This window comes from Oncorhynchus clarkii, chromosome 18, assembly GCF_045791955.1.
Source record: "Oncorhynchus clarkii lewisi isolate Uvic-CL-2024 chromosome 18, UVic_Ocla_1.0, whole genome shotgun sequence".
Taxonomy (NCBI): Eukaryota; Metazoa; Chordata; class Actinopteri; order Salmoniformes; family Salmonidae; genus Oncorhynchus; species Oncorhynchus clarkii.
In genome coordinates, this window is record NC_092164.1 from 32,171,306 (window position 1) to 32,183,386 (window position 12,081).

The following is a 12,081-nucleotide window of genomic DNA, read 5'->3' on the forward strand; positions in this document are numbered from 1 at the left end:
CCTTATGGACTCTGATCTGAATTACTGACCTCTGCCTGCTCTTGACCTGTCGTTTTTCCTGCCCCTGTTCTAGTAATAAACTTTTGTTACTTCGACACTGTCTCCATCTGGGTCTTCCCTGAAACGTGATAATAGGGTGACATTTGAAACACAGCATGGATATGTATGCCCTGTAAATCAACAATAGGCCTTCACCACTTACTGAATTATTTTTTAAAAGTGATTTAACATTAATTTAACTAGGCAAGTCAGTTAAGAACAAATTCTTATTTACAATGACGGCCTGCCAGGAGGCAAATGCCTCCTGCGGCGACAGGGGCTGGGATTAAAAATGAAAAAACTAAATAAAAATATAGGACACAAAACAATGGCAAATGTTCTACTTTTAAACTCGGGATAAAACAGAGATGCTTGTTCTAGGTCCCACGAAACAAAGAGATCTTCTGTTGAATCTGACAATTAATCTTGATGGTTGTACAGTCGTCTAAAATAAAACTGTGAAGGGACTCGGCGTTACTCTGGACCCTGATCTCTCTTTTGACAAACATATCAAGACTGTTTCAAGGACAACGTTTTTCCATCTACGTAACATTGCAAAAATCAGAAACTTTCTGTCCCAAAATTAAGCAGAACAATTAATCCATGCTTTTGTCACTTCTAGGTTAGACTACTGCAATGCTCTACTTTCCGGGTACCTGGATACAGCCCCCCTTGGGTTGTGCTGTGGGGGAGATGTTTGTGGGCTATACTCAGCCATGTCTCAGGATGGTAAGTTGGTGGTTGAAGATATCCCTCTAGTCGTGTGGGGTTTGTGCTTTGGCAAAGTGGGTGGGGATATATCCTGCCTGTTTGGCCCAGTCTGGGGGTATCGTCGGACGGGGCCACAGTGTCTCCGGACCCCTCCTGTCTCAGCCTCCAGTATTTATGCTGCAATAGTTTATGTTTCGGGGGCTAGGGTCAGTGTGTTATATCTGGAGTGTTTCTCCTGTCTTATCCGGTGTCCTATATTTATTTATTTCTCTCTCTCGGAGGACCTGAGCCCTAGGACCATGCCTCAGGACTACCTGGCCTGATGACTCCTTGCTGTCCCCAGTCCCCCTGGTCGTGCTGCTGCTCCAGTTTCAACTCTTCAGCCTGCGGCTATGGAACCCTGACCTGTTCACCGCATGTGCTACCTGTCCCAGACCTGCTGTTTTCAACTCTCTAGAGACAGCAGGAGTGGTAGAGATACTCGAATGATCTGCTATGAAATGCCAACTGACATTTACTCCTGAGGTGCTGACATGTTGCACCCGCTACAACCACTGTGATTATTATTATTTGACCCTGCTGGTCATCTATGAACATTTGAACACCTTGGCCAAGTTCTGTTATAATCTCCACCCGGCACAGCCAGAAGAGGAAAGCCACCCCTCATAGCCTGGTTCCGCTCTACGTTTCTTCCTAGGTTCTGGCCTTTCTAGGAAGTTTTTCCTAGCCACCGTGCTTCTACACCTGCATTGCTTGCTGTTTGGGGTTTTAGGCTGGGTTTTTGTACAGTACTTTGTGACATCAGCTGATGTAAGAAGGGCTTTATAAATACATTTGATTGATTGATTGGCAATAAAGACACCACAACACTACATGAAGAGAGACCTAAGACAACAACATAGCATGACAGCAACACATGAAAACACAGCATGGTAGCAACACAACATGATAACAACATGGTAGCAACACAACATGGTAGCAGCACAAAACATGGTACAAACATTATTGGACACAGACTTTAAGAACAAAGGGAAAGAAGGTAGAGACAACAATATATCACGCGAAGCAGCCACAACTGTCAGTAAGTGAATATCTATGAGATCATACTTCCCCTACCACCCACACTCCATGGGGCGTATTCATGCCTAAATATTCCAACATCAAGATAACAGATTAGATGGAGTCTGTGGGCTGTTTGCGCTATCTTTTTATGGTCTCTTTGGCAGAGATAACACACATTTGGAGAAAATTAGGAGAAAATGATCTTATCTGCCTAGATCGCCACATTTAAGATTTCATTTAAGATGGCCCGATATACTGAGACAAAGGTCAAAGTTGTAGTAGCTAATGATCTTGGTCCCTTCACCTTGAGGTCAGTCTAGTTAGCCCATCCTGTAAAGTTAGGATTGTAAATGGAAAACATGGCTGCCTTTTCAGCCAACGGATATAGATGGGAAGCTCCATGACAGGTCCTCATTTGCGAGTGTTTGTTTGTTCTCTGTGGACTCTTATCTCCCAATAAACACAAACAGGACCCCAATTAGAGATTTATCTCAATACCTTAGTAAGTCATAATCTGTGTCCCAAATGGCACCCTATTCCCTATATAGTGCACTACATTTGACCAGGGCCCAAGCTGTATATAGGGAATAAGGTGCCATTTGGGACGCAAACATACACTTCCACAAGCATGCACCTTCAAATGTGAAGATTACATTTAATTGGCCCCTTGATATGAAAGTTATTATTTTCTGAGGGTGGCGATGATGACTTGCTAATGACTGGATGGCGAGACATGATGATGGAGACTGAACAGTAGCCTGATGGCCTAACGATGAGATCATAGATATTACAGGTAAATTAGGTAGATTCTTTTAGGTAAAAGACCTGAAGTAGTCAAACCACCAGTAGTTTATAATCACATTTATTTGAGGTAATATTTTTAATGATACATGTCTGATAATAACAATAATCCAATTTAAAATTATTCCAGAAGTATTTTCTGGATGTTTTTCAGTTCATCCAAGCAGTAATTTTTGAAGTGCATCACAGATTATAGGTTTACATGATTACTTGTGTACATTTTAGGAAATTGTCTGCATTCAAAACTCAAAACTGTTTGATTTCTGTAGATATGCTGTTGCTTGAAGAACATTAGAGACATCTACTGGCCAAAATTTGGATCTGTTGAATAATGGGAATGGACGAATAATGTTTGTTTCAGCTTGGGCCTGTAACATTTTATGACCTTGAATTATTCATTAAATAGGCATTGTGCAAAAATCCGTAAAACACATACAAAAGTAAACTACTTGCCACAGCTGAGGAAAACAGTGGCCCAGTGTTATTCTCATGGTGCCTGGAGCCATAACTTAAAGATTGGTGCATCCATAGTATTGTTAGGTTAATGTTTTTGAGGGGGTATCTTAGATCGATATCTTACAGTCTCAAATCTGTAATACAGATAATATTCTTCTTTGATAATCGATAAGAGGAGGAGAAATAGATTGTTTTTTATACAGTGTCCTCTTTTTTAGTGAAACTCTAATAGTAACAGACAAGTTCCCTCGCTTTATTTCCTCTCTGTGTGCAAATAATGAGGATTTCAAGTCTTGTCTCTGAAGGACAGAGATATGGCTGAACTAAGGTACCATTTTCTCCCCTCCACTTGTTGAGGAGATGGGGGATGCATCCCAAACGGCACATTATTCCCTACGTAGTGCACTTATTTTGACCAGAGCCTATAAGGATCTGGTAAAAAAAAAAGTGCACTATATATTCAAGAGGATGCCATTTGTTTTTAGGTAATGAACCTATATGATCCAGCTCATCAGTATGGTGAAGGGGACATTTATTCTGAGGGCCCCGGGCCCCAATCTGAGGGACCCACTGTCTGGATCAGGATTGGGGCTAGTGTGAGAGTAGTCCTGCCTTGCCCCACTCAAAGACATCACATTAGCATCCAGGATATGAAATTAACACCCACCACCCACCAAATGCTGGTAGATTTAGGTATTGGCAGGTAAAAATGTCTATTTCACCTGCCACGTTGGCGGGTGATCCGTTTGCAGGGCTCTACGGTGCGAGCATTACATTTGCGAATAAAAATAGTCTAAATTCAAATATGAGAATGTGTGAGTTTGTGTTAGAAAAATACATCAGTAAGCTGTTTTCAAAGTATTTATGCTGTTTTGTTTCATAGCTGCTAATTGAACAAAGAAATACAAATCCTATATCCCATTGTTGTATTTACATTGTTTTGTTCACAAGCTTGGTTATTTTTCAACATTCATTTGAGTCTGCTGCTTCAACTGATAGAGAAGAGATACCTTAGTCCAGTGGTCACCAACCTTTTCTGATTCAAGATCACTTTCGAAGTCAAAATGCAAGCCAAGATCTACCACTCCGATTGTTTTCAAAACATGACTATAGGCCCAATATTATCACTACATATTGGCTATGGACCATCCTCTTCAGTGAATGTCAGAAGAAAGAAAAATATTGAAACATTAAAATGTATGCTTTTTAGATAAAACTATACTAAATATATTAATGTCACCAAATAATTGATTAAAACACAATGTTTTGCAATGAAGGTCTACAGTAGCTTCAACAGCACTCTATAGGGTAGCTGCTTTACTGCTTCTTAGACTTGCTTTCGATGAGAATGACAGATCTATAACTCACATTTCTATGTACATTTGGTCAGGTTTCTCAAAAGTGACATATTGCAACTTTAATATAGAGCAGATTAACAAAGTAGTAGGCTATAAGACTAACCTCGCCCATTGCCTAATGTATGATTATTTTTTGTGATTAAAATAGAACGTCTGGCTATTAATTTAATATTATAAATATGAATTAGACTAATTAAAGGCCTATTATGATTCATTAATTGGGTCTTGCCTTTGAGAGACTAGAACTCACTCATAAACCTATTGATTCCTGAAATAAATTCTTATCCAATATCCACAGAATTCCTGAACACGTGATGCCGCTGAAGAAACTACTCATCCCACAATGCTACACAGCCGTGGAGTTCGAACCACTTTCTGCACCTACCCGCTGAGCAAGTATTTTGATTGGTGTGGCTATCTCCGGGCGGTTATTGTTAGGAAGTAGCCTGTAGATTAGATTTTACTCACACATTCAACTCAATACCGCCGTAGGAATGTGATGGATTAGAAAAATATGTGCCTTGGTTGTCAACATGTTCCCCGGCGTTTTCTATGCGCTCCTGGCGGGGTTTCTCGGGGCTGTCGCATCTTCATCTGCAAAGCTGTCACTTGGAGCCGATTACCTTAAAGGTGTATGTGAAACGGGGCTACGAACATGGGGAGAGCAGCGGAAATTTAGACAACCGGATGAAACTACCGCGTGTGACTGGGTGAGGAATCGCCCCCGTTTAAGTGCCTGAATTATTAACGCGATGGGATTTGGGTGGCTTTGAATAATGTAAATGTCAATGTGTTAGCATAGCAATACGTCCGCGAGAAGGGAAATTGGGGTTTTCCAGTGATGAGTTTAAGGCTCCGGATTCCAGCTCGTGCGCTCAGCATCAGCACCAGCACCATCGGCAGCATCATCGGCGGTTCGCTCAGCTGGACAGGCGATGCTGTGTTTCAAGCTTCTGTCGTACCCGCGTGCTTGAACGACATTGCAGCTCGTGCGACCTACAGTAGTGCAGTATTACATCGTTTATTTTTGTGTTAAAGCAATATATTTGCTTATGTTGAGTATCATTTTATTCTAGTGGCCGAATGTGATCCTAGTTTAACATATGGGCAATTGTCCATTCAATGTCAATACCAAATTGTAATTGGGCTGCTTGAAACGACCTTCATAATGTGGTGTTATGATTTTACGTTTGAGTTATCATCTATATTATTTATTTATAAAGCCGTCAGATATTTATTTTACATACATTTACATATCAAGACACATAACTAAAATAGGCTCCAAATCCCTGAAATGGAGCTCAACTATTTGATGTGACTCAATTGCCACATAACATTGTTTTCATTCATATAGACCACATTCCAGTACACGACACACTGACGTCACGCACAAATGCGTGCTACTATTGGCAGCAGTAAAAAGCCATCACCATCTATGCCCGTTCAACATAGCCTAGATTTACGTTTTTATTACTTATAAACAACGTCACTTTTTGGGGTTCTCCTATGCTTACAATGATGTTTAGACTCTTGCTTGAATAGTCACAAAGATTATATTTGGTTATCTTTGCAAAATAACTATTTTGGATTCAGCCGTTATTAGCTAGAATTCTAACGCTCATTGAAATAGGCTGTTTAAAAAAAAAGTACAATGCAGTTGATTTGCGATGATGACACAAACATTATATTTAGCAGGACATACATACTAGCCTTAAAATATGATTATAATCCAAAAGTAGTGCGCAATGCACTTATAAGCAACATGTAAATAGAGGCTTTTTTTTTTTACCCTTGTTCCCCCTTGTTCTCCCACCAACTTGTGCACGTCGCCCTAGTGGAGCAATGTTTGCAAACACAGAAAGGGGTCTATTGTGTTTGTGTGTTTGTTTCAGCTACACATCCCCCTGAGGCTGCTTTGTGGGGGGCTGCTCTTCACTTGTAATGCTGTGATGTGGACATTCCTCGCTAAGGCTCTCAGGTACTCTTCCTCCTCCACCCGAACCACTGTGACCACCACCGCTTCCAACTTCATATCTTCCGTAAGTACATGTTTCCCTGTGGAAAAGACACACTTATTTATAAATAATGTATAAGACTAAAAGTGCATGGTTTGAATTAATACATGACACAGATTTTCCATTTTGAGTGCTGTCAGAGAGAAAAGTGTAATGACTGGTGCACTAAATTTAAATACCTGTATTTTGCCACAGGCCTTTTTGGGGCAGCTTATCTTCGGGGAGGCCCAGATTGCATTGTGGTGGGTGGGAATCTCCCTCACGTTCTCTGGCCTCCTGGTACTTCAGAGGGCAGCCCCCAACGACCGAGCCAGGAAGGATGAATGACAACCTGTCGGAAGGCACAACTAATTAACTGATATAGAAAGAAACCAGTAATGCAACGTATAGCCTACTATCTGTGACAAACAATAGCATTTCTTGGGTGAATGGCAACTTTGGAAGGTAAAGCACTGTCAAAACATACCATGTAAGGAATATACAGTGATTTTTGTTTTGTTTTAAACACTTTGACATCATCAGCAATGTGTGCATGACATCATTACTTGAGAACACAAAAGCTGTTTTGCTCACATATTCTAAGATGACACTCACTGTAAACTTCCACACCAACATTGCATTATTGCATGTTCAAGGTTATGTGTGAATGGAATCATGTATATAGCCTCATATCTTGAGGACTTGACCCTTAGAGTTTTTACATGTTTTGTGAATTCTGAGGAGGTTTGGCCTTGCCTGCCTTTATAGCAAATGTCTAATAGAAAGTTCCTCACAAGGTCTAAACCCAATTAAGTCAAACCAAAGTACCCAAATATGTTGATCCTGCCTTTTACCCACTAACCACAGCAGTGGCTCTGTCAATGCATTGTGAAATCAAACTGCTAAGTGGCCCAAAATAAATCGTAGTGACCTCAACTGCCTGCAAAGTGATACTGTCTAGTTCACTCAAAAATGTAAGTTTGTCAGACATATTCAAACCTCAAAAGTGGCCTAATGTCGAGATGAGACAAACTCCAATGAATGGAAAGGATAGGCACAGTCTAATTTAATCTTCTTTAGAGGGTGCCTGTCTTTCCAATTCATTTGGAGATGAGGCACAGAGCTGGATCTACACAGCAGACAGTCTGGACCTCTTGACATTAGCCCACATCTGACCTCAACTAAAATTTTGGAGTGAACTATCCCTTATTTCCTTTGGCAGAAGAGACTCATTTAATTCTGACCTAATGGGGTGTCTAAACAACAGTTACTCCAATGTCTGGCCTTTTAATTGAGTGTCACCAGCTGTTTGTCTTCCAGCTGTAGGCCTGTCTCATCAACAATGTCTATCCTAGTTTTCCAATGCAATTAAAATCAGTTTGAGGTTATCCTTGGGGTAAGAGAGGCATCCGGTAGCACAGTCCCTCCCTCTGCATCTTCCAAGACTCCCAAAAGGTCAAATGTTGCTGTGGGGTTTCTAACCCAACTACTGAAAGTAGTGTTTATTACTAGCATGCTTGTCCTCCAACGGTGTACTTCCCTGATATTCCTTAACACTGTGATGTGCTATTGTGGAAATGGGCTTTTTGCGTAATACTGACAACGTTACCATAGACTGGAGTTTGACTTGACAACTTTACTATACGATCACACTTTGCTGTTTTTTTTTATACGTATCATATGCATGCAACAACCAACGGTAGCTACCTGTATTCTGACTGTATCTATTAGACAATGATATGTCTGTATAAATGCAGAGGAATGCACACTGAAATCGGTTCTCCATCCAGTTGCAGTACATTACAGACTGCAGGTTTTGTATGTAATGTAATCTACTTCCCTGGCAATGTGACTATCTATGCTATTGAATCAGGATGGGAGACATTGGTGCTGACATTTCTCCTGTGTTCTTCAGTCTAAACTGAGGATAAACATTTACCTGTGAAGCCACTGTTACTAAGGGCAAGAGAAATCAATGCATTAGTGCAGTGGTTTCATGAAATGTTTGATTTATAGCCAGCACCTGTATGGGACATGTTTGTTGTAACCATTACACTGTAGATATGGATATCATGTTATAAACTGTAGATATTAGTTTGGGAGGTGCATATGACTGACCTGTTAAGATGTGTGCTCCAGATTAGTGCAGCACTGGGGCCCTACTAGGGGGATAAGAAAGGCAATGTATTATAAACAAAAATGCATTATTAAAAGAGTCCTTACTTGGACAAGACACCTCCCCATCCTTTGAATATGTTGCTTGGCTCTTAGTAAATGGTGTATGATAAGGGAGGAAGTCTCAGAAAATGTCTGTTAGCGAATATAATCTGATTGCACATACTGATGCTGTGTCTGTCAAACTGTTAGTCATCACTTCTTGGAAAACGATGAGAGAAAAAAGGTGTTTGTGCAGACTGCAAACTGTCTGCACTGGTAAGAAATATGAACCATTCATATCTAGTCTAATATAACTTATATTAAACTAACATTTAAGTGTAAATATTTTCTATTTACAGAAAATATTATGGACATGTGTAACCACTCATCCAAATATGAGATGGTGCACAATGTGAAATAAACCTCATCTAGGAAAGTGAACTGTTATTTGTTCATTCTATCACGTTAAGGTATGACCCAGGTGCAGACAGTGTAGAAGGAACAAATGTTTATTCGTTAAAACGGGCAGTCAAACGACAGGTCAAGGCAGGCAGGGGTCAAAAATCCAGAGAGGGTGTAAGACACCGGAACAGCAGGCGGAGTCAGGTCAGGCAGAGGTCGGAAATCCAGAGCAGTGTGGTAAAAGTACAGGACGACAGGCAGGCTCAGGGAAGGCAGGAATGGTCAAAACCCGGAAACTAGAAAACAGGGACTATAGCAAAGACAGGCGCTGGTACGTTTGAACAAACAAACGATCTGGCAACAGACAGAGAACACAAGTATAAATAAACGGGATAATGGGGAAGATGGGTGACACCTGGAGGGGGTGGAGACAATCACAAAGACAGGTGAAACAGATCAGTGTGTAACACATTCATTCTAAATGACTCATCTAAAACTCCAAGAGACTAATTAACTATCGTCAATGGAATGAGATGCACATACAGGCAGAATTTACAAGGTTACAAGTCCAGAAAATTTCTCAGATTACCTAATTAAATGATTGTCAAATCAAATTGTATTTGTCACATGTGCCGAATACCACAGGTGTAGACCTTATCGTGAAATGCTTACTTACAAGCCCTTAACCAACCATGCTGTTCAAGTAATAGAGTCAAGAAAATATTTACTAAATAAACTAAAGGAAAAGGGAAAAAAAGTAACACAATAAAATAACAATAATGAGGCTCTATACAGGGGGTACCGGTAACGAGTCAATGTGTGGGGGTACAGGTTAGTCTAGGGAATTTGTACATGTAGGTAGGGGTAAAGTGACTATGCATAGATAATAAACAGCGAGTAGCAGCAGTGTAAAAACAAGGGGGGGGGGGTTAATATAAATAGTCCGGGTGGCCATTTGATTAATTGTTCAGCAGTGTTATGTCTTGGGGTTAGAAGCTGTTAAGGAGCCTTTTGGACCTAGACTTGGCGATCCGGTACCGCTTGCAGTGTGGTAGCAGAGAGAACAGTCTATGACTTGGGTGACTGGAGTCTTTGACAATTGTTGGGCCTTCCTCTGACACCGCCTACAATATAGGTCCTGAATGGCAGGAAGCTTGGCCCCAGTGACGCACTACCCTTTATAGCTCCTTACGGTCGGGGGGCCGAGTAGTTGCCGTAACAGGCATTGATGCAACTGGTCAGGATGTCCTCGATGGTGCAGCTGTATAACTTTTTGAGGATCTCGGGACCCATGCCCAATCTTTTCAGTCTCCTGAGGGGAAAAGGTGCTGTCGTGCCCTCTTCACGACTGTCTTGGTGTGTTTGGACCATGATAGTTTGTTGGTGATGTGGACACCAAGGAATTTGAAACTCTCGACCCGCTCCTCTACAGCCCTATCGATGTGAATGGGGCGTGTTCGGCCCTCCTTTCAGACAAAGTCCAGTGTGCTATTAACATAACAATTAAGGCATATGATAAATTGAAACTGTACATGAAAACATGATGGTCATTCAGAATGCACCACTACATTAACTATTCCACGGGTACAGTATATTGTCTACCTGGAAATAATCTTAAAGGGATAGTTTTTGAAAAACGAACTATCTATTTAAATACGTTTTTGAGTGAACAATCCCTTTAATAAGACAAAAATGTTGACAGACGGACGACCATTTAAAAAAAACAATACATTTTTTGTCATTAATTTCCATATAACTCCAGTAACTTAAACCTTTGCATTCGGATAAACATTGAAAGAGAAGCACTTTGTGAAACATTTATTTATAGCGGTGTGTTTGAAAAATTTATAAAGAGACAGATATGAAAGAATACTAGTCCCTTTGTCCAGTGGCATAAAAAGGTAACTAAAAATGCTTTAAAGTACTACTTTACTTTACTATTTTAATTTTAATTCACAAAATTTCTCAAGAAAAAAAAAACACTTTTCACTCCATACATTTTCCCTAACACCCAAAAGTACTCGTTACATTTTGAATGCTTAGCAGGTCAGGAAAATGGTCTAATTCATACACATAAAGAGAACATCCCTGGTCATCCCTACTGCCTCTGATCTGGCCAACCCACTAAACATACATGCTTCGTTTGTAAATTACGTCTGAGTGTTGGAGTGTGCTCCTGGCTATCTGTACATGTAAAAAACAAGAAAACGGTGGCGTCTGGTTTGCTTAATATAATGAATTTGAAATGATTTACACTTTTGATACTTAAGTATATTTTAGCAATTACATTTACTTTTGATACCTACTTAATTATATTTAAATCCAAATACTTTTAGACTTTTACTCAAGTAGTATTTTACTGGGTGACTTTAACTTTTACTTTAGTCATTTTCTATTAAGGTATCTTTACTTTTACTCAAGTATGACAATTGGGTATTTTTTCCACCACTGACAACTTTCGCTAAAACTAGATTTGTCTGTCGGACTGCCAGATGGTTAAGTGTGATTCATCACTCCAGAGAACGCGTTTCCACTGCTCCAGAGTCTAATGTTGGCGTGCTTGACACCACTCCAGCCGATGCTTGGCATTGCGCATGGAGATCTTAGGCTTGTGTGCGGCTGCTAGGCCATGGAAACTAATTTCATGAAGCTTCAGACAAACAGTTTTTGTGCTGACGTTGCTTCCAGAGGTAGTTTGGATCTCAGTAGTGAGTTTTGCAACTGAGGACAGACCATTTTTACACGTTATGTGCTTTAGCACTCGGTGGTCCCGTTCTGTGAGTTTGTGTGGCCTACCACTTCGCAGCTGAGCCGTTGTTGCTCCTAGACGTTTTTACTTCACCATATGAGCAAGTACAGTTGACCGGGGCAGCTCTATCAGGACAAAAATTTGACTAACTGACTTGTTGGAAGCTAACTGACAATGGAGATTGCATGGCAGTGTGCATGATTTTATACACCTGTCAGCAAAGGGTGTGACCGAAATAACCAAATCCACAAATTTGAAGGGGTGTCCACATCCGTTTGCATATACAGTGCATTCGGAAAGTATTCAGACCCCTTGACTTTTCTCCACATTTCGTCATGTTACAGCCTTATTC

The 12,081-nt window shown here is 40.5% G+C and overlaps 1 protein-coding gene across 1 annotated transcript; it reads left to right on the forward strand.

The window, feature by feature from the left end:
* The first annotated feature begins 4,853 nt into the window (after window positions 1-4,853).
* Window positions 4,854-8,640, forward strand: LOC139372569 (transmembrane protein 42-like). The gene is made up of 3 exons (XM_071112312.1): window positions 4,854-5,137; window positions 6,320-6,466; window positions 6,638-8,640. The coding sequence occupies exons 1-3, from the start codon at window positions 4,961-4,963 to the stop codon at window positions 6,767-6,769; spliced, it is 456 nt and encodes a 151-aa protein (XP_070968413.1). The 5' UTR covers window positions 4,854-4,960; the 3' UTR covers window positions 6,770-8,640.
* Window positions 8,641-12,081: the final 3,441 nt, after the last annotated feature.